This window comes from Python bivittatus, unplaced genomic scaffold, assembly GCF_059951505.1.
Source record: "Python bivittatus isolate LINGU-HERP-01145 unplaced genomic scaffold, Pbiv_v1 ctg000700_np1212, whole genome shotgun sequence".
In the NCBI taxonomy this organism is placed as follows: Eukaryota; Metazoa; Chordata; class Lepidosauria; order Squamata; family Pythonidae; genus Python; species Python bivittatus.
In genome coordinates, this window is record NW_028277098.1 from 60,561,144 (window position 1) to 60,584,791 (window position 23,648).

A 23,648-nucleotide genomic window follows, 5' to 3' on the forward strand; every position below is an offset into this window, starting at 1 on the left:
GAAGCCCACTGCTAACTAGTACAGCTCACATAGTAGTGGTGTTACATGAGCATACCGAGGCCTTCAATTGCTCTGGACCAGAGTCACTTTCTTCCATGTAGGACCCATATTAGTGGCCTACCCAGCCTTTGTATTTTGAGGAAATGTCCTTTCTTACCATGCCAGATGGAACCATTCTCTGTTGAGATGCCTGCTGTAGGGAATTTAATGGAGATCAAGTGAGCTTACAATGTGGACTAGAAGCCCTGTTTGTTCAGGTGTATCCATTTCATTATCAGCTACCCTAATTATTTTTTAATACTACATGGTTTTGAATTATATTTCATTATGTTTATTGTATTGTATTGCAGGAATTTTTAGAATGATTTCATTGTAAATTGCTTTGGCATTTTATTTATTTATTTGTTCCACTTAGGAACTGCCTGAATCTTCCAAGTGACTTTAGGCAATTAAAGATTAAAGAATGGCAGAAATAGAAAAACAGTAATGGCAACAGAATATTGCATATTACTGTATCAGGGAAAAGACACTGTATACAACCAAAATAAAATAGCTATAGCAGTATGGGGTCACAAATTGCCATGCCCACGTTAACTAATAAATGAAAAGGCATCATGATTGATTATGTGCCATCAAATGGTTGTTGACTCTTAACCACCACATAGATAGATTTTCTCCATGTTGATCTGTCCCTAATCAAGACTTCAGGTCTTCCAAGCATAGTGAGTAAAAAAATTCCAAATATTGTGCCAAATGCCAGATTCTGTGTTTGCATGTTAAATTTACAGGAAATAAAAGTGCATGATTGTAGTTCAGCTGCTTTTGTTTCTTCTAGGTAGTGTTATTTGTCAGTATCTAACTCTATTTCTTTAACTGGAACTATTTGAAACAATGTGGTTTGAAAACACCCTTTAAAAAAATTTAGCTTGTTCCTGTTTCCCTAGCTATGAAATAGGGCAGCATCAGCAGATGGTAGGATTACATTCTTGTGTCTTTTCCTCCCTCTAAACCATTATATCCCACAAAGAGCTGTGATGCAGGCAATGGACTCTGAGTTTGCTTACACTTAAAGAATAACCAGAGCTTGAGTGTATGTTCTACTTTAAATGTATATCACATTCTGTGCCAAGGTGATCCTTTGCTCCTCTCCAAAAAAGCTGGATTATATATGAGATTCTGCTAGTTACTAGAAACAGCAAAGCATGCAAAGGATTCTGAACCTAACTCTTAGAAGACTGAAAATTCTGCTCAGTCTCTCCTCTGGCTTCCAAGATACTATCGAATAATATGCATACCCAGCACTGCAAATGTTTTTTTTCTTTAAACAAGTTAAAATTTAAGGCGGAGAAATTCTACGCCACCTTATATGCTGTAATGATTGAGAAAGAGGGAAGCGTGAGAAAGAAACTCAAAATAACCTCGCCCTGTTTTTGTTTGGTAGAAGAGGGGGCAGAGAGAAGCCCTCACAGGCATTCCAGGTTTTGTTATTCCTCTGTACTACAATAAAGAATATTCCTGGAATCCCTGCCGTGCTTGTTTCTTCACCTGGCCTATCTCAAAAGGCTGACAATCTTGTGCATATGGCCCGGCTTTGGAAGTTAGGGAGATTGCTAATGCTGAGAGAACCTTTTTGTTGGAACTGGCTTAGTGCTATTACCATCTTGTAAGGCTTCAACAAAGTCCACCCTGTTTACCTGTACTTTTGACATCAGTTGTTATTGTCTGATTTTATTTTATTATTTTTGCAGAAGGTGCTCTGGGTTGCTTAATGTGTTGGGCTTGGACTGAGGAGGTCTAGGTTCAAGATCCCAACTGAGCAATCACTCTTTCACTAGTCTTGTCTCATGGGGCGGGAGCAGAGGGGGAGATAACCCTGAATCTCTCAGAGGAAGAGTGATGTATAAATGCTATTAGTATGTCATTTTAGTTCTTGTAAACAGTCTTGGGATCTATTCAGATGATCAGGTATCCAGTATCTAGGTGGTATCTTTTCTCAATAAACAAAGTATTTCCCTTTTCAAACTGTGTATTGTAATCTCAGAAGTATTTATGCCATCTCTGGGCTTGGAAATTAATTTTTCCCAGACTAGATTAGTTAGTGGCCTTGGGGAATTTTCACCCTTACCCTGTAATATCTGGTAATTTGTATGAGTTCTCTAGAGCCATTTACTTACCCAGCACCTGCAGTCTTACTTTTACTTTTTTACTTATATTTCATCCACTGTAAATTCGGGGTTATTTTTTTCATGGTTATAGAATACACATTTTGTTTAAAAAATACAACAACCTTTAAAACAAAAAGCAGAGATAAACAAGATAATATACCAGATTTGAAGAATAAAATAGAACATTTTTCTCAAAGCAACAGGTATTTCAAAGAATCACAGTCACCCAGATTTATATGGATTAGAGTTGTGCAGAATTAATTGATTCAGGAAAAGAATGTTCTGGATGATACTCTCATCATTCCGAGGGTAGTCAGGCCCCAAAATGGGTCTGTTTTGTCAGAACTGCTTCCAGTTTGAAAAATTTACTTCTGTTAACCACAGTACTGCTCCCAAAATGGAGTTTAGCATAACATGGAGGGAAACAGAATATTCTGTTCCCAGATCAACAAATTTTGCACATCCATAAGATGGGTTCTATTTCACATCAGGGTGGCTTTCATTCATTGAATACAGGTTATAAACTTTAACATGTCTTCCTGACTATTTCCTCTCAAATATTTTGAGTTCTTTTTCCCTTCAATTTCTTTTATTACATGACTTTTGGGCAATTGTGGGTTCCATGCTTCACCAAGTTGAATGTGTTTTAAACAGTTAAAATACTTTCAGTTTTCTTTGTGGAATACTGATTGGGGAAAATACACACATTGCTCATATAAGCATGGAAAATCAAGCTGGAGGAATTTTCTTTTGGAATGTCGTAAATTTAAATCCTGCTTTCCCTCTAAGTAATTCAAGATAGAATTCACGAGTTCATCCTGTATTTTATCTTTACAACAATCCTGTTAGGTAGCTTGGGATGAGAGAAAATGACTGGCCCAAAATCATTCAATGAGCTCCATGCTCAAGTTGGAACTTGAACTTTGGCTTCCTAATTTTGGATTTCTCATCTGAATCCTTAAAACATTCTATCAGACAGCTCTTATTATTAAACTTTCTAAGGGATTATGAAATTAACTAGATTAGGTACTCTGATAAAATCAAATTATGAAATTAATTTAAGTGCCAGAGGAACAATGAGAAGGAATTCCTCCCATTCTGCTTCCTTCAAGAAATTGATAGGAAAGAAAGAATATATTATAAGGAAAAGTTTACATCAGTTATGTTAATGAACCAACACCTATGAACAAAGGTGGCTTGGAATACTGGATAGGGGATAACTAGAGTGGTAGATTGTAATGGCAAAGTGCAAACGTTTGACGTATTTTATGTTTCTTAGATATCCTTGATGGTGTTATCAGCATACTTTGATACCTTTGATTCTTCCTCAGTGCCTCTTATTTCAGTGAATTAATTCTCCTTTAATCATGCAGCTCATATAGGTTGATAGGTTGTTGTTCTGTTGCAATAAAGCTTAAGATATATTGTTATGATTTACCCTCAGCAGTTAAGGCCTATTATGCCCAGTAAAGTTTGTTCACAGATAAATATCTCTGGACTCTTTACAAATTTATATTCTCTCTTTCATTTTGGGTTTTGGATACAGTGCACTAGTAAGTAAGCAACAGCGGTGCCTTCTTTGTATTTATTGTTGTCTGGAGAATAAGATGCATTTGCTTTTATGTAAAAACTAATTCATGATGGAAACGTAACAAGTATTATGAGTGTGTCTAGAACACTGATTCTGTGCTATTCCAAGTGGCAGCAGGTCTTATAGAATATTATTTTAATATAGTGTTATTTTAAACTATTCTTTCCCTCATTTATCTCTTGGAAGTGTGTGGAGAAGCAAAGGGCAGTGCAGAAGATGAAGGTGAAGCTCAGGCTGGCTGGATTGAGGGAGCAGCCATCCTCTTCTCGGTTATTATTGTGGTGTTGGTCACAGCCTTCAATGACTGGAGCAAAGAGAAACAATTCCGGGGTCTTCAGAGTCGCATTGAGCAGGAGCAGAAGTTCACAGTCATCCGTAAGGGACAGGTTATCCAAATTCCTGTGGCTGAGATTGTGGTTGGGGACATTGCTCAAATCAAATATGGTGAGTAACTATTAGCTATCCAGAATATTTTTCTCATTGGTTGCCGTTATCACTGTGTTTTAAACGCAAAGGGACATACAAACCTGAGGATATAGGTGCTGCTTCTAGTTTTGTCAGTTACCAATCAGAAGTTATGTGAATTGTCTTTGCCAGCTATGGAAATATCTCATGCTCATCCAAGTTCCTTGCTTCCTGCTGTGAGAAGTGTCATGATGATGCTGTACATCATCATGTGTGGGTTGAGGAATCACGGGTGTTATCTAAATTAGGCAACAACTGGTTCTGACAATAATTTACCTCTGTATTCCCATTTTCTTTCTTTCTGTACTCCTAAGCACAGAAAACCAGTGACCGTCTTTATTCCCTCACTTCTCAGCTGCTGTTCCACACTTAACTAAAATGAGGTGAGAGGATCAGCAATGTAGTTCATTTGCAGCTTAATAAAAGCACCATTACGCCAAGGTGCACCATGCTGACCTTCCAGTGGGAAGCATAGTCCTCCTGCAAGAAATAGAAAGATGTACAGGAGGCTCAATGCTTAACTGTCTGGAATGGACACACGGGTTCAGTATCAGGATGCACCATGAAACTCCTCGGGAAAAAGCCCAGAAGGTACCCCCCTTTTTTTTTTTTTAAACAGCCAGTTCACATGGAACAAACTGAACCACTTAGATAATATAATACCCTTGGGCCTAATGAACATATGGTCTCTAGAGAAAAAGAGATTGGTTAGAAATGATATTGAAGAATTAGCAAATAGGAAAGAATACAAGCAGGAAAACAGATGTACAAACTTTGCACTTTGGAGAATCCTTATAGTACTTATTCAAATGAAACTTCTATGGAAAAAAGTCAACATTGAATACTTATTAATTTCATGAGTGTGTCTTTCTCAAAGCCTTCATAATATATTTGTCTATCTGAATTTCCCTTATTTGTTTATGGAATTGCAATTATGTCCCAGGGCTGAGGGATGCATGAACTACCCTTGATTCCTAATGGAATTCTTATATGCAAAGAGGATGATGCTTAGCAGGAACACAGCTTGTGGAAACTCAATTTATCTCTCTTTCCCAGTGCAGTTGGAATGAAACTTCATGCCCAACTCTCAATTAGTGCCAGTGGAAACTTTTTTTTTTCCCAAAGCAAACTAGTTGAGTGAAGGCAGGAAAGATTTGTTCCTATTATGCTGGGTAGAAAAAAATGATGCTGTCTAACACATTGCATTTCCAGTAATGATTGTGTCCTCATCTTTGTCATCAATTAAGCTTTAAAAAGAAGCTACATAAGTTGAGTTGGCTTTAGTTTGATACAGAATAGCTCTAGCCTTGATTTGGTGGAAAAAACCTTGGTGACCTGTTGCTTTTCTGACTTTTTTAGGGGACCTGTTGCCAGCAGATGGCATTCTGATCCAAGGAAACGATCTGAAAATTGATGAGAGCTCTCTGACTGGGGAATCTGACCAAGTGAAAAAATCTTTGGATAAAGACCCTATGCTGCTTTCCGGTAAGTCTGTCAAAGAAGGTTGCAAGAAGTTGAACTTCATTTATGGTGCAGGTCTCTGAGCCTTTTAGCATCTTTGTGCAAATACAGCCCATGTATTGATAATTGTCCATATGAAGATGCCAGGAGTTGTGTAGTAAAGAAGCTGTTTTGTAATTCTCTAGGACAAGATAGACAAAATTTTCCCCACATTTAATTTGGGAAATGCACCTAGACATTTATTCTGTTTTTTACAGGGATCATTTGAACTGCCCCCTGCACAAGCTTCACCTATCTGTTCCATTCTCTTTTGAGTATGAAGCTGTAAGCAGTCAAACTGAATACTTGATTCTCCATAGCATCACTAAATTCCTATTTCTGCCTGGAGAAGTAGCACAACAAAATTCAAGAATGCTTTAGTAAAAGGACTGGTCTTATCTAAATCTTGTGGGCCCATGGGGTTCAGCATTTCATGCTTCTTTTAAAAGCAAAAGTGATTCAGTGTATATAGTCTCTTGCATGTATTGTATGCACTATGAATATTGAAGCTAGCACATACAGGAACTTCATTTATATATGCGTACGTAGATTTGAACAAGTGATCTAGAAATTAAATTTCATCTCCCAGATACTATTTGAACATCTTTTAGGTTATATTTTGGAATTAACTGTATAATTTATCCAGTGCCTCTGTTTTTTCTTTCCCGTGCTCCATCTGCTCTTCTTACTAGGTACTCATGTAATGGAGGGCTCTGGTCGAATGGTGGTGACAGCTGTGGGTATCAACTCACAAACTGGAATAATTTTTACTCTTCTGGGTGCTGGAGAAGGGGATGAGGAGAAAAAGGTCAAGAAAGGTAAGATTCATGAGCCATTCTTTATGTTGGTAGCATAAAGTTCCTTAGTGGACTGACACTGGGACTTTTTGAATTTTATAAGGAGAAGATACTGAAGGTTCTAAGCATCTTGCCATAAACTCAACATGTAGTCAGTATTGTATGCCAGTATAAGAGTTTAGAGAGTCAACTATCATACTGACAGATCAGCTGTAGTTCAGTAATGCCAAAAAATGAGAACAGTAGATAGGATTATTCAAGGATTGCTATCTGAAAGTTGGTTTTGGAAACAATATACAGGTTTTCTCTATTGAGTCATCATCTTCATCAAGCACAGATGAGTTTTGGAAAGGGCAAGGAGACCTGAAATAAAGAGTTGCAGTGTCAAGTGGTCAAGGGATTTAGACAATCTGCACTTTTCCAGAATACTCCATTACATTACTGCCTCCTTCAACCCAAATATCCAGCTCCCTCTTTTTAACACTGGGTCTGCTTTCTGTGGCAAGTGACCATATTCAGTTGACAAGGTTGTTTACTTCTCTGCTACCCCTTTAAGGACCTTCTTTTTTGTTTGTATTGGTTTTGTGATACTGCTACAAACCTTAAAAGAAAAATGCTGCTGGTACATCTTGTACATGTGATATATTTTTGTCTACCTACAAATAGGCACTTGGAGGAAATAAGTTTGCTCTTAATAGATAGCAAGGATGGGGCATCTGTAGCCCTTCAAGTGTAACTGGCTCACTATGGACACACCAAAGAGCTGTAGGTTTCCCATCCCAGAGTAGAGCATTAAGACCATATCTAAGGTCAATTGACTATTCAACCACGATCATATTATAGCTCTTCATGTCAAGTTACTGGGGGTCAAATAGTGGTATAGAGGACTACTGCTTTTGTCTCCTGCTTGGATGGGCTTCCCAGGAATTTCTAGTGGCATGTTTTCGATGGTGTGTAGTTCTCCAGTAGGACTCTTCTTATGTACTTTCATCCTTAAAAGGGAAGTTGATGCATCAGGAGGATAAAACTCCTTGTCCAAAAGATTTCACCAGCAAGTACATAATTCTCTGAGTTACCGTTTAAATCAGGATTCCTGAAAGTTACTTGAGAAGACATATTTTGTGAGGAAATTCTGTAATTTTTCCCAATCTATCGTTGATTGTGGCTAGTGCAGGATGGTTTCCATGGTCCATGTGACCATATTGTTACTAAAAGAGGAATCATTCCTGCAGTACTTCTTAATGCATACTTATTCATACTTAGAACAATCCTATTAAATGTCATTCATATTTCCATATTGTAAAATAAACTCAGGTTGAGCAACAGTGATTGGAGATGGTAAATATGATCAGAGCATGCTTATAACAAAATAATCAATCTGAACCCAAATAATTTTAACAGCCTGTACCAGACTACTCTGCCTCTGATAATTCACAAAGCATTGTGCACAGTAGCTTTAGTTTCCAAATAAGGCTTTGAAGCTTTCTCACTTTCCACTGAAGACAAAGAAAGGAGAACTTTGGTATGTAGTTTATAAAAACAGAAACTCTGCTTGCTGGTCTGATTTGCTTGCAGCCTGAGTGGCATCTGTGCTTTAATTCCATCTTGGCCAGTCAAGGGATAAATAAAAATGACCTGCTGATAGCTTCTCCAACATCGCCCCACTGAAACAGTGTTAAAGGGCAGCACATAACGAGGCTAGGGCTGAGGAAGGGTGGTAATGCAGGTTTGCTAGTAGCCAGATGACGTCATTCTGTCTACCCATGTGAGCAGAAGTTGCTTCTGTTTCCTGTTTTTGTTTTAATGCACAAATGGGAGAAAATGTTGCACCTGTAGCTACTCCTTTATCTTTTCTTTTCTTTTTGGGGTGGGGAGGGATTCACAGCTGCCATCCAGGACTCTGTAGTTCAGACTTCAGTAGAAATAGGGGTGATCTGTTCTCATTGATGCCAAAGAATAAATCTGGAGGCAGAACATTCTAGGCTTTGATAATAAATAAGTATTTTCTTGAAATCCCCTGCTTTTCCTTTTGATGCATACTAGAATAGAGAATTCCCCATAACAGCAATAGGAAGCATGTTCAAGGGAGGAGGTCCTCGTCTTTCTCTTCCCCTTCTACACATGGCTGAGCACATAGTTAGGTATGTCTAACTCCCATCAGATTCCATGAAATATATGCAAGAGTATATAGACGTCATACTGTTAAGCTCAACATGCTATCCTAGAACACTTTTAAACCATTAGTTAACTATGTTCCTCACTTTAAAAAAAAACAAAACCTGAGAATGTGTGGTAGAAGAGGTGGATTTTTTCTACAAGTGATCCACATCTTCTATGCTTAAACTAGCAGCGCTTTCTGTTTTTTAGGGTTTAAATAGTACATGAACCTATATGGCTATGGCATAAACAAATAATGGTTACCTACTTTTGGCACTCCTATTTATGAACTATCCTGTATTCATCCTCTGTAGTAGTTTTGTAGGTATTTTAAACTGCTCTATTTAAAAAGGCCATTTTTTTCCTGAGGAAAACCACTAGTGAGGGTGTTTTATTTTGTATCTGTCATCTGCTCTTCAATGAAAGCTAAGTGGCCTCAGGCTGGTGGTAGAAAAAACATCTAGTCCCCACACTGCTGAAAATGTTTAATTTAGAGGAGTTCAATATAAGAACTGGTCCTTAACATTCAGTGCTGAAAGCTGAATCTTAATGCATTCTATCGCTTGGAACAGCAAATATTTCATTGATTTAAATTGGTTGTTTCTATACTTGTTCGTTTTCAGTAGAGCGAGCACAAGAATTAGAAAGTGGGGATTCATAATGGCAATTAGTTGGGAGAAATGTTAAACTTCTTTGGCCCTTTTGCGATTGGGCTCAGTCCAGATGGCAGTTCTGTCAAGTATAGTTTACCTCTCCATATCTGGCAACCTCCCCATAAGAGCACTGAGGTCCCACATAAAGGTGTCCTCACCATCAGGGACATCAGTGTCAAAATCATGCGCTCAGTGCTCCACCCTTTCTCTCTTTGTCTAAACAGGTAAAAAAACCGGAGCCCCTGAAAATCGCAACAAAGGTAACCAGCCTCTCCATCCTTTGAACCAGCACCACACTAACTACTGAGCATTCCTCCTTCCTTCTTCCCATGAGTCTGTGCTCTTTGTTGCTACGGCGGGAATCTCGCCTTGTTGTTCTGGAAGAGAGTGTCATGATTACCACAATGCTAACCACCCACCACTCTTTTTTCTGTCCACTGTATAGTCATCCTTGTTTGGGAGAATTCCATATTGAGTACCACACAACCTTCATCCAATTGAGCACTGTATTTTTGAGTTGATGCTATAATGTGTATGTCTTGGTGTGTGTATACATACTCGCACTGTATAAGACGAATTAGGCGATTATACTCAGGTTTTAAAACAAAACACAAAAGCTTTATGGAAGCCTCTTAGTTAAACATGCATGAAGGAATATTTGATCTGAAATGACTTCCTATGCAATTGGGATAATTACTTATTTCCCAGGATGACATTGATTGGTTTTCCTGTCCCCAGTCCCCAACCCTGATCTTTTTTTAAAAAATCAGACCCTTGTGGTGGGTCCAGCATATGTGTTCATTGCACTCTGTTCTTCTCATGGCCTTTTGAATCAAAGTGAGTGTTTATTTTCTGATATGTATCACCCCCTGTTCTTTCCAGGCTATGGTGAAGAAGCCCATTTCTGTACCTGTCTGTTCTCCTTCTTGCACTTTGCCTTTCTCTTTTTCTTCCTTTTCTCAGCAGTTTTGAGTTTTCCCTCCTTCTGATCTTGAAATCTTGGGTTATTTTGGCATTGATTCTCCTCTTCCTTGCCCTTCCCTATCATGTCCATGAATCCTAACTGTGCAGATCAGTTATTAAGTAGTCCTGCCCACATTTTTCCAAACCCACATGATTTTGGGAATTGATGGCATCTCGCTTTTATTTATGATGAGAAATTTATATTCCAGTCTGTGCATAAAATACTTCTCAGTGCATACAAACACCCAAATGACCAATAAATAATTAAAAGAAGAAGCACATAATATAAAAGCCTATATCATTTGATTTTAGTTTTTTTAAAGCTCTTATTAATTCTGGGGATTTGGGGATTGAATCTCTGATTTTGATAGGTAAATAAATTGCTGCAGTTATGCTGATATGCACCAGTTGAGGATCTGCCAACTGTATTTTTAGAGGTTCCAAAGACATTAAGAACTGAGTCACAAAGCTTAGAGGGGGGTGGATGAAGGGGAGGTTGAATGGACTAACTGATTCACTTCTCATTGATTGATCCAGTCCTTACCTCTTTATAATTAACTTTCCTCTCCTCTTACTCCTCCCCACCCTCAAGATATGATACCTACATAAGTTTGAAAGACAGTAATTTTAAGAGGTATGCCATGAGGAATCTGATCAGAGAATAACCGTTATAGCTTTTGGAAGTCATTTGTAGAATGTACCCTTGAAGTAACAATTTTGAGAAAGAATTTATTATATTTATTTACTTTACTTTTTTTTAAATGAAGACATCTTCCCATCTATTAAGAGTAGAGAAGTTTGGATAGCTTATAGGCTTCTTTTGTATTAACTTCTCAAACCATAAGCCATCACAAAGACTGGACAGATGCTCTCTTTCACTTTCTCATCTATCTAAACAGATGCACTAAATTCAGCCTGGTTGGTTATGGTTGCCTCTCAAATAGACAACGGTGGCCTCTGTTGAATAACAAAATGCTAGGTTTAGCCATGCCATGAAAATTTTGAATATTGTAGCTGCTCACGCATTAGTTTTTTCACTTTTACTACCTCAGTGAGGTGAGTACTGATGAATACATATTACAGAAACGCTAATGGAGGAGATGCCTTGCACAGGGAAATGAGGCAACTTCAGCAAGCCAGTCCCCAAAACTGTGGCTCCTGTGCCTTCTTACCAAGGCTGTCCTTCCTTCCAGGTATAGGCGAGTTAACTGTTGAAACATATTTTCAAGGGGATTTTCACAAGTTGCTTCAGTCATCTGTTCCACAGGAATGTGGAGCAGAGCTGCCTGATTTTCTAGGTTTCCAAATTACCAAGTTTCCGTGAGTGCTGTTGGGGTTCCCATGCACTGGGATTCTCTCTCTCTCTCTCTCTCTCTCTCTCTCTCTCTCTCTCTCTCTCTTACTCTCTGCCATTTTTCTTGTTCTTTCTGTTGCATCTGAAGCATTTTATGACTGTTCTTCTCATTTACTGTATGTTTGTTTCATCCTGGATTCAGCCAAAACTCAGGATGGTGTGGCCCTGGAGATCCAACCATTGAAAAGCCAAGAAGGGGTGGAAAATGAAGAGAAGGAGAAGAAGAAGGTGAAGGTCCCAAAGAAGGAGAAATCAGTGTTGCAGGGAAAGCTCACCCGCTTGGCAGTTCAGATTGGAAAAGCAGGTAAGTGCATTGAAGAGGTTTAGCGGTTGTCTACTAAGGCTAGTCCCAGATGATTAGATTAGTTTCTAGAAAGCTAGGATTTATGAATGAGCAGAATTTGCAATCTCAGTTTAAATACTACAGGACTCAAGTTACAGTTCTACACAGTTTTTCAGTATTGTTCCAACCCAATGCTTCTGTAGTATCTTTTTTACTGCATATGAAGCAGACTCAGCTTGAGTCTATCTGGCACAACTCTCCAGGGCCTCTGATGGAAATGTTTTCTAGTTTTCTTGCCTGCAACCCTTCTCAGGTAACATATTAAGCTTAGAATATCTGTATAAAAAGATGAGCTTTAACACTGGTAAAGTATGTACACTGAACACTGATATTTCCAACTACATCTGGAGGACTACAAGTTCTCCATTCCTGCTTTAATAAAATAGCCTTAATCCAGATCTGCTGCCTTCTTTCCAGTTACATCCATGATGCAGTCAATCCTGTAATCTGCTGGAGACAGCCCTTTGTCACAAAGCTTTTTTTTTCTCTTCCTCCTCCTCAGGATTGATTATGTCAGCAATCACAGTTATTATTTTGGTGCTATATTTTGTGATCGACACTTTTGGGATTCAAGGAAGATCATGGCTGGCTGAGTGTACTCCCATCTATATCCAGTACTTTGTCAAGTTCTTCATTATTGGTGTCACTGTGCTAGTTGTAGCTGTTCCCGAGGGCTTGCCCCTGGCTGTCACTATCTCTTTGGCCTACTCTGTGAAGGTGAGAATATGGACTCCACAGGAAATTCCAAGGCTTGATGTCAGGCTTCTGGATCTAGATATGAAGGGAAGATTGCATGGGCTAGGATGTGATGTTAAATTACCTGGTTTTTATTATAAAAAGGCTAGATTTGGGTGCGGGATGACAGGCACAAGATGTCATGGAATATACTTGTGTTCACTTGTAAGTTGCTTCTGCCCTGTTTTTTCATTAAGATGCATTTTTAAAAGTGTATGTGTGTATGTCTCAGCAGATGGCAGCACCTGACTGATGATATCTTGGCTTGAAAGCTAAGCAGGTTGGGCTTGTCTAGAATTTGGATGGGGGAATACCAGGGCTATAGGCTAGACTGGGAAGTTGAAAAAAATTCCCGTACTGTTATCAAGACCACATGGTTGTATTACCAGTAGTCAAACTCAACTTGATAGTGGCTTTATCTTTTACATATATTTTGAATATGTTTCCTCACAAAATAAGGCATCATAATGTGATTGTATGAAGCGGACTTTAAAATACATTTTGAGGTTTTTTTAAATAACTCAAAATGTTTGAAAGAATGTGACTTTGGAAAATTGAAAAAGCAGAGCTATACTTTTTGTCCAGTATGCTCAATTTTTTAAAAAAGTACAGGATCCAAAATATGCATTCTAATCTGTATATTCATCCAATTACTGTAGATCAGTTTGCATGGGAATTCTCAAAGATTAAATTCATCAAGTAGCTTTAGGCAGACATGCCCATGGTTCTATAACTAGATGAATATTGAAAAATAATTTTAAACATTAAAATTAACAGCAGCTATACTAATCCCAGTGTTCAGTTCAAATGTTATATCTGCTTGCCTTCACTCACTGGATTCCCTGTCTTTTCTAGATACAGACACAGATTTGTATCCATATATCTTTCTGTCTGTTAATTTTACCATGTTACACTATAGGGGATGCAAGATTTCTAGGTGCATTGTTGAAAGCTGTGACTTTGGGGTTGTTGTTTTTCTAAAAAAGTATCCTCTATTTTAGTCATTCCCTTTCTGATCTGTGCATCTTCATGCTAATTTAATTACCAGTCTCTCTCTGTGCCACTGAGTAGCTCTAATCTGTTTTGGTATTTTTTGTTTTCCTAACACAGAAAATGATGAAAGATAACAATCTGGTTCGGCATCTGGATGCTTGTGAGACAATGGGCAATGCCACCGCTATTTGCTCAGACAAGACTGGGACCCTCACCATGAATCGGATGACTGTGGTGCAAGCTTATGTGGGAGACACCCACTATCGACAGATTCCTGACCCAGAAGCTATTCTGCCCAAGGTCCTGGACCTTATTGTCAATGGTGTTGCAATAAATTCAGCCTATACCTCTAAAATCTTGGTAAGTTCCAGTTTATTTTGGAGTTTACATTTAACATCTTTTATCCAGTCCAGGGGTACACAGTCAGGGGTATGCTTCATTTAGGAGCGCAGACCTCCTAAAAGCTTTGGATGCTACCCTCAAAGGCCTTGAAAAAGCCATTTTTAATATGACAGAAGAGGAAAATTATTAAATGCTTGGGGAATATTGAGAGCCAGTTTGATGTAGTGGTTAAGGTGCTGGCCTAGAAAGCAGGAGACTGTGAGTTGGGTGACTTTGGACCAGTCACTTTCTCTCAGCCCAGCCTACCTCACAGGGTTGTTGTGGGGAAAATAGAAGGCAGGAGTATTAGGTATGTTCGCTGCCTTGAGTTGAATATATATATAGGATAAAAGTTGAGTTGAATATCTATTGGATAAAAATCCTCCTCATTCTCACCTCACATTCACAATAATGGCATATATTAACAAAATATACTTCCCTCCTGAACATTTGGAAGTGATTTCTGTGAGAGAAAAAAATGAATGAATGAACTCTTCCCAAAAATCCAATCGGCAAATCAAACCAATAAGAAAATTCTAATATTTTCTTTCCACAGATAGAAACTGAGACTTACAGAGATTAAGGCTTTAATTTCTGAAAGGTAAAACATACCTAGGACTGTCAGAGGCATCTGCAAGCTTGAAGGTTTTCATCAAAAGGATGAAGCCAGTGGCATGACACAAGCTCTATTCCTTTCATGTGTGTGTACATACAGAATACATCGTGAATAAAAGGGACACTGCCTTCCTCATCCCCTGCCCTCCCCCGCTTCAAACCTTTTCCCCCAAAGATGCCTCTGAGTACTGTGCCGCTTTCTGGATTCAGAGGGGAAAAGATTACCGTATTTTTCCATCTATAAGATGCCCCCATGTATAAGACGACCCCCACTTTTCCAACCCAAAATTAAGAAATCAATATTTTAAAAATAAAGCAGAACACATTTTTATTTAGTAATTAGGTAACATTTACATGATACACTCAGTGGGAGGAGGTCCAAACTGTCTCTCTGCAGCTCTATTTCCATGCTCTTTTGCATAACTGATTACATTCAATCACGAGTGAAACTGCCAGTAGCTTGTCTCTGCAAACAAACTTCCTCCAATTGGTTTGTTCAGCATCAGCTGATGTCAGTTACATAAGGCTCATGATAGGAGGAAGCCTGTTTGCAGAGACAAAGTATGGGCAGTTTCACAACCGCGCGGTTCTCTCCTCAGCTTACTTCCTTGCATAAGACGCCCTTCAATTTTTAGTGTAACGATTTTAGAAAAAAGTATCATCTTATAGACGGAAAAATACGGTATTCAAAAAGTGCACAGGCACAACTTGCACACGTTGCTTATGGATGTTCCCTGGAAAAGACATTCAAGGTGCAAGCAAGTATAATGTACTTACCCTTGCACACCCATATCACTCTTCCCCCTTAGACTATATCAATACACAGCCCTAAAATGAGCATCCATCTAGCTAACTTACTATTGGTTTTTTAAATTTAATTTAATGTCATTTGTTTCCCTCTGAAATTCTGTTTGTTAGTGCTCAATGCCTGCCACAAATTCAGACATTTTCTATTGCAGTCTTCTTGCTATTTTCTAATAAAGTTATTTGGAGCTAGGTGTAGGCAATGTGGGGTATCAAATGCCTTTTTTATTTAAAAATGCATTCAGGGGAGTTTATTATTATTAGGATTGTGATAAGAATGAATGGGGAATTTAGCTTCTCCCCTGCTTTAATATTGAGAAAAAGTGATCTTCTGAATCAGATTTTTATATTGGAATTGATGCTAAGGCCAATATAATTTAATACTATGGTTCATTTGGCTTTGGGGAAATGTCCTTTTTTACCTCAAGATACGATGGCCATTGATTTAGAATCATGGAATCATGGAGTTGAAAAGGATCATTGGGTCTAATGCTCTATTCAGTGTAGGAATTCAGGCATCCCTGATGGTTGGCTTCTTCTGGAACGTAGGTGGCCAGCTTCTCTATGCTTCATACATTATTTTATTTCTTGTTGGTGTATTTTGAAACATAGACTAGTGTCTTTTATACCCTAATTACTATGGTGCAGTTAAAAGGAACATATTAATAAGTATTGCATGATCATAATTTTTTTTCAATGTTCAGGGGAAAAATCAAGAGTGGGTGGATAGTGAGAGAGCTTAAATTTTATTTTTTCCTTGGTCTTCACATCTCTACTAGGGAACACTAGTGGAAGAAAGCCATTGCATTCGTACCCTTTTGTAGGCTCCAGTTGGAATCTGGTTGCCCACAGTGGGAAGACAATCCTGGATTAAATAGACTTCTAAACCAACATAAGTTTCCTTATTTTATTATCTTAATCATATATATTGTCTTAGTTCTATCTCACCACCACTGCCCACTGAAGTTTTAATCTTTCTATGAGATTAATTAAACCAAGTAATTGTGACTAGGTTAAGTTGTTAGGGTATGAGAAGTTACTATATAAATTACCATTAATTTCTCTTGTTATATTTGGTTTGGGATTTTAGCCACCAGAGAAAGAAGGGGGACTCCCACGTCAAGTTGGAAACAAGACAGAATGTGGACTTCTCGGCTTCGTTCTGGACTTGAAGCAGGATTATCAAGCTGTCCGTAGTGAAGTGCCTGAGGAAAAGCTCTATAAGGTCTACACCTTCAATTCTGTCCGCAAATCTATGAGTACAGTGCTAAAGAACCAGGATGGGAGTTTTCGCATGTACAGCAAAGGAGCTTCTGAGATCATCCTGCGCAAGTAATTGTCCTTTCAATGATGGTATTATTCATGCTTCTTGAGACGCTATTTTTGACAAGAAGCGTCCATGAGATGGGTGCAGCAGACCTGATAGTGGAGAAGCGCTGTTTCTAAATGGGGAACATTCACATGGAAAGAATGCTCAGTTTAAGAATATTTACAATGGAAAATCTGAAAGAATCTCTGGTAGTATATACAAAAAGGAAAACTTATTAGCTTTTCTATTTTCTTTTTAATTGGTACTCTGACAGCATATCTTCTCTCTGGCATTTTTCTAGTTGTCTAGGAAAGGCTTTATAAACTTAATTCAGACTCTCCAACCTGATTCCTTCGTATGTTTCACTCAGGAAAAGTTTGGGCTAAGTAAATTGAGAAATGGTTGAAGCAACAAGGAACTGATGAGACATCTCTTATTTGCTTATTATTGCATTAACCTTTTGTGTTAACCTGTGAACTAAAGTTTGAAAAGAGTTTGCAGAATGCGCTTCCATTTCTGAATCTTACTCAAAAATAAGTTACTTAATACTTAAAATCTTCAGTCATTATTAGCAGAGTATAAGATGGAGCCATATATTTGACCTTTATTTGGGATATCTTGGAATCAGCCCTTCTCATCTGCCAGGGTTGCCTTCCCAAACTCATCAAATGAATGAAGGTAGTAGCCCAAGTTAACATTCAAGATTGTTTTTAAAGCTGTTCCAGTATAGACAGTGTGAACTCTGGGATATTCCAATGCTTTTTCTAACTCATTGACCAGGAATAATAAAAGTCTTTCCTTCCAGTACAAATTAGCAACTGTGAGAGGTTATATTTAACTTATATATTTGCAAGTGTGGGGGTTCAGTTAGCAATGCAAGGGTTAAATCTCCTGCACTTCCACACGTACACATGTCTACACACTCTGACGCTAGAAATCCATTTTGATCATCCCTCTTGAGTCTCCATTTTTAAAGAAATCACACAATTGATAATTACCTGAAAATGTATGTGTCTAATATATTCTTTAAGAAGAACTTGTAAATTGCTGTTTTCCTAATCTTATTTGATTGAAGTGGAAATATGGGGAATGAAAATGAACAAAGAGAAAGTTGAAAAGGATGGTGATGTTCTCTTAGGCTAAGTTTTCACTATATTTTTTAAAATGCTTAAGCAGTTCCCAAGGAATCCTTTTAAAAAAAGACTTGAAGAGACAGTGTTTTTCCAAATATAGATAAGCATTCACTCATCACTTCACCAAACTCTCCAAGTTAAAAGTCTTATGCACAATATTGGCCAGCACACCCCACACATTCAACTTCTGCCAAAATTGTAGCCTTAACTTACAGCCCCAAATGATAACAGTCCATAGCTATTTCCATCAGCCTTTGATTAATAGGACAACAGAATTCAGGCTCCTATAGAATCAAACAAAATCATGGATTTTAAAGTATGCCATTTCTTTACAGTGTCTGCACACTGAATCTACAAAATTAAATACACATTTCTTATAGTTTAAAATATACTAATGACTAAGTACTTTACCTAGTTAGGTATATTCAGTTACACCATTTAAGAAAATTTTGCCCTGGCCTTGAGAACTTTCTTTATACTTTGCAGTTCTATCCACAAAGCACTCTTTCCTTCTCTTTAAGTTGAAAGTAATACCATTGTGCATAATTTTTAAGAAACAATATTCTATATGCAGCTCATGTCAGAGAAAAGTTTGGTCTTGAAGGCTGACAGTGAAGGGCAAGATGAAGCTATGAGAGCCCTAGAACTTTGTGTAAGTCCCCCCAAACACAACAAAAAAGACCTTCTCCATTCCCTTCCTTGACTCCCTACTTCCTGCCATTCAAGGATCCAAGACACTGGGGTGCTAGGAAGCAGGCTTTTGTAGGGGGGAATTAGCTTTATACCCCCTGCTTGCCTTCTGGGGTCCTCCCACCACCACAATAAATCAGTGTAGGTATCTTGATCTGCTTCATTTGCAATCTTCTCTAAAGATTAAAAGCATAACATTTAATCAGAATAAAATAACAAAAATTTAAACTGCTTTGTATTTTCAACCTCTGCTCCCATTAATATATGAAATTACTTCAGTTCAAAACTCTCTTCACTTAAGCCTTTGACTATTCTAACTGAGAAATTAAACTAGGGGGCAGCAGAAATATGTTCTTGTCACTGAAGAAGGCAATATGTCCTTCCGCATGACTTACTTTGTTTTGTTTGTCTGAGGGACAATCAAGACAGGGGCTAGTCTTTTCTTTTTCTCAGTGTGCCTTTGCCTAGGAGAATATTTTCCTTACAATTATATAAATGAAGTGTGTGTGAAGGAAATCTATGAATGTATGTATAGCAGGCATGGAGAATCTCCACCTGCACACCACATACGGCCCAAAAAGCTTTTCTTTGTGGCCCTCAAGTCTTTCCTCAAACCCCACCCCTCTCCCCATAGGGGCTTGCCTTCTCATTGCACAGTAATGTCTGTGGAAGAAGCAGTCCTTCATTTCATAGATAGTTCATTGCCTGTTCCTGCTGTGAGATGAAAGAAGGAGCCCTTCGATACTACACAACATGGAAGGGCATCAAACTGTCAGGTAGAAGGAGAAACCCATGGGTAGCTCAGTGTCTTTCCATGGTGAGGACTGCAAAGAGTGTGAGATGCACATCCTGTTGATATGTCCTCTACAGGTAGCTTAAGCCTTGCTTGGAAAATATGAGCGTAGTTTTTGAAACACATGCTTACTCCTTTTGGGTTTTTTCCCCTTGACATAGGTGCACAAAAATTTTGGACAAGAATGGGGAACCACGATTATTTAAAGTGAAGGACCGGGATGAGATGGTGAAAAAAGTGATTGAACCAATGGCTTGTCAGGGGCTGCGTACTATTTGTCTGGCTTACCGGGACTTCCTTGCTGGTGTTGAACCTGACTGGGATGCTGAAAATGAGGTTTTGTCTGACCTTACTTGCATCACTGTTGTCGGCATTGAGGACCCTGTTCGTCCAGAGGTACTGGGATGACTCTTTCCTGTGTGCATGTAGCACAATGAATATTAGATTAGTTTTCCCAACCTGGCACCCTCCAGCTAGCTAGAGGTTATAGGGATTGAAGTCCAGCAAATCTAGAGGGCATAAACTGGACAAGGCTATTCTTATCTTAACCTTACTCTATCCATGCTGATTCTTTTTTCTTTCTGTTGTTTCCAATTTTATTCCCTTGCTGACTGCTTCGCCCCTGTTTTGCTCCCTCAGTACATTCTGGTGGCTGTATCTCATCTCATTTCTCTGACTTGCCCACTTAGATTGTTCTGCTTTCTGCTTACTCTCTCTCACCTTTTACTTTCCTGCAGGTTATTCCTTTATTCTTTATTTTGTTTTTTCATTGCTTTGCTTTGGATCTGCTTTTTATGCATCTTTGATTCTCTTGGGCTACCTGATCCTTTTGGTTTGCCCTGTTTCTGTACTTGTACCAATGAATACCTTTAGAGGCTGTTCCACACACTTTCCACCTTTATATTGCTGTTCATTTTCTACCAGCAGTTGAAGATACTTCTATTCTCAGTCAGCAGAGACTCTGTATTCATTGGTAACAACCTTGTGTTACCAGTAAGGTTGCTACTTGTGAGAAGGGCCCTTCTGAGATTAATAGCAGAGTTGCACTTCTATTCTTCACAGCTGCCTAGCAGGGAGATAGTTGAAAGCTTTTTCTTTCATAGGTTTGCAGTAACAAGAACTAATCTGCACTTTTTGAATTTCACCCTGTTTTGCAGCTGTTACAGGTATTAGAAATTGTCAGGAAAAGACATGTAGACATCTAGAAAAGGAAAGAGAATTTTGACTGATAACTGCTTCACTTAGTAAGACTCCGCTTTCTTAGAAGACAGGGTATATTTTATGAGTAACTATTAAAGGACACCAGATCCTTCTACCCTAAATGTGGCAACTGTAATTTACAAATTCCTCTCTGAAGCAGCCACAGATATGCTAGCAAGAAATTATGGTTACTGAGGGAAATTGATTATCTTTGATTTACTGCATCCTTCCCACGCTCTGTTTTCTCTCATAGTTTGCTATAGGGGTGACAAGCAGACAACTGACCTAACATAATAAGCCATCCCATGACTGCTACTTGATTACATTTCAGAATTGGCCCCCCGCACGCTGTTCCCATAATTAGATGCTGAAGTATCTGGGATTGGGAATGGCTTCACAGATGTCCTACATGCACTAGTCTGGAGGCGGTGATTCAATTTGCTGATTTCTTAATGATGTTTCTCTTCTCAGTCCCCACCAACTACTATCACCACTCCCAGAGCTCTGTATATAGTTTGATCTGTATAACGTAAACCTATTAGAGCAGTGATGCTCTGTTGCAGTCAAGAGGTAGAAATTAGCCTGTTTCCATACCATACTGCCATCCCATAATAGGAGAGAGGTAAAAAGGATCCCTAACAGCAGTGTATATTTGAAGAAAGGCAAGAAGTCCTTAGAGGCAAGAAGGATGCCTGATCCAGAAATCATTTAGCACAAATATTTTGCTCGGGTATATGTGGAGAAGCCACAATTCACTATGCATATAGTATTGTATACACATGCAGTGAAATACGTGTGTGTTACCCAGGTGTCACAAAATTATTAGTTACAGAGTGGCAGAGTGGTGGGCAGGAGAAGGACACATTTCACAGGCCCATTAGGAAGAATGAAGAGCAATTTAATGCTTGGGCATTTTTCTATTATTGCATCTAGATAGTGCCATTCAAAATAATCTGCAAGTTAGCAGCTTACCATGCTTGTAGCTCCTGTTGTAATTTTTCCCACTTCTTAATGGAAGCATTGACCTTCCATTGCAAGTTGCAAGGTCCCTTTAAATCACAAAATAATGTACACTGCATTTAAGCAATTACAGACCTGGTTTCTTCTCACAAACTGTTGTGAGATTTATATTAGGACCCTGGGGTAATGTAGAATGTTCTTTTAAAAAGCAAGAAATTTCCATTATGTCATGTTTGCATTATGATATTAACTGTTTTAAGAATCCAATAGAGCTAACTTAAACTGAGTAAGAGGTAGTGGCTGCCCCCGAAGAATTGCATGAGGGGCAACTGGAACTTGGATCTCCCTGGTTCTTGTTCAACACTTGACTAGCTAATCTATGCCATTGACTTTTGATTTCATGACATAATTGTTCAGGTAAGTGGAACTGATAGCCAAGCGTTGGAGGGTAGGGTGCTCTTACTTGGGGTGTCAGCCACCGAACTCTCCTTTCTCCACCCCTGCTTTCCAGTCTCTCCTCACCAGTCCTTTAGGCTCTTTGAATTGTTCTCCTAAATGTTTTCTGTTTCTGCAAACCTTGATGTCCTTTAACCCTCTTGTTTGTTCCTCCTTGTAAACCGATTAAGATGTCATGACAATCGATGATTGAAGGATAAATTTGCGATTACAATATAAGATATTACAATTCCCCTTCATTGCCTCTTATTTCAGACTTCATGGTTTTTGCCTGCTTCATCATTTTTGCCTGCTTCATGTTCCCTTGCTTATAGATTCTGTTTTTCATGGCTTGCCAATAGGTACCTGAGGCTATTCAGAAGTGCCAGCGTGCTGGTATTACCGTCCGGATGGTTACAGGTGACAACATCAACACAGCACGTGCCATTGCAACTAAGTGTGGGATCTTGCTGCCCGGAGAGGACTTTCTGTGCTTGGAAGGAAAGGAATTCAATCGGCTGATCCGCAATGAGAAAGGAGAGGTAAGATGAGACGGGCTTGAGGCCAGTCATGTTTCTATCAGAGCCATTCAGCATTGCCCATCGTGGAAGAATGGTTGGGGAAACTGACAGAATTTGCTGAGATGGACAAACTGACTTCTTTGACTGGAGAAAGGTCATTACTGACGTTCATCAGTGACTGGAAACCCCTTATGGACTTTTTGCATAAGGGAAAAAAAATGATTTTGTGACTTATGGTTTTGATGATTAGAAAGAATAGGCTATAGAAAGAAGGGAATTATAATGAAATCTTGGAGAGAGTTTTGATTAGAATTGTATGTATAACTGCTGACAGGAAGATCAGAAGCCATTTATTTATTTATTTATTTATTATACATACATACATACATACATTCATGTTTTCTGTTTTTATTTTCTTTTTCTTTCTTCCATCTTCTTTTCTCTGTTTTTTCTTTTCTTTTTTCTTATTCACTATTTGTTTCTTTCTTTGAATGTATTTCTTATCATCTATGTAAAATCTTTTAATAAAAACTATTTTAAAAAAAGTTTCTGTCAGAGCTAAGATCTCCAAAAATGTTACCAAATGTAACAGGAGGGAAAAATATTAAAAATATGGAGAGTAATCACATGAACTCTATTTTATTTAATTACATTTGAATATAAATGAAATCAATATTTTGTTTGCCCTGACTCTGCCCACTTTTTTTTTTTTTTTTTTTACATCTAGTCAGATGTAAATGGCAAACTGCATTCCGAAAAAATGGGAATTCGTCATCTTAGGAAGAGTTTTAGGGCATGGCAAAGAGGATAATTTTATGTAACTGGAAAAAAACCTACCCTTCTGATCTTAAGGAATGGATCCAGGATATGAGTCTGTTAACTATTTTTGGAAAGTGTCTGTGTTCCAAAAATGAAAACATGAAGCAGTATGTTTCTGTAGTTCTAAATTTAATGATAAACTTAAGGACTGAATTCATTTTTGTACTGCTACCTATAATTATGAAATAGGTCTTTTTTCTCTTTTTCCCCTTGCTATTCATTTTTTTCTTTTTTATCATGTTTAGTTTATTTTAATCACCATAATATATCTA

The 23,648-nt window shown here is 38.3% G+C and overlaps 1 protein-coding gene across 4 annotated transcripts in view; it reads left to right on the top strand.

Annotated features, from left to right (window-relative positions):
- The window catches only part of ATP2B4 (ATPase plasma membrane Ca2+ transporting 4), a 166,233-nt gene that overhangs the window by 113,250 nt on the left and 29,335 nt on the right, over positions 1 to 23,648 (top strand). For all 4 annotated transcript variants that reach the window (XM_088154284.1, XM_088154280.1, XM_088154281.1 and 1 more), the window contains exons 4-13: positions 3,943 to 4,200; positions 5,581 to 5,706; positions 6,414 to 6,539; positions 9,553 to 9,588; positions 11,788 to 11,949; positions 12,491 to 12,705; positions 13,834 to 14,076; positions 16,607 to 16,848; positions 19,603 to 19,837; positions 22,399 to 22,578. In XM_088154284.1, the coding sequence (XP_088010410.1) occupies positions 3,943 to 4,200; positions 5,581 to 5,706; positions 6,414 to 6,539; positions 9,553 to 9,588; positions 11,788 to 11,949; positions 12,491 to 12,705; positions 13,834 to 14,076; positions 16,607 to 16,848; positions 19,603 to 19,837; positions 22,399 to 22,578 (1,823 nt within the window). The remainder of the gene's footprint in view (positions 1 to 3,942; positions 4,201 to 5,580; positions 5,707 to 6,413; positions 6,540 to 9,552; positions 9,589 to 11,787; positions 11,950 to 12,490; positions 12,706 to 13,833; positions 14,077 to 16,606; positions 16,849 to 19,602; positions 19,838 to 22,398; positions 22,579 to 23,648) is intronic.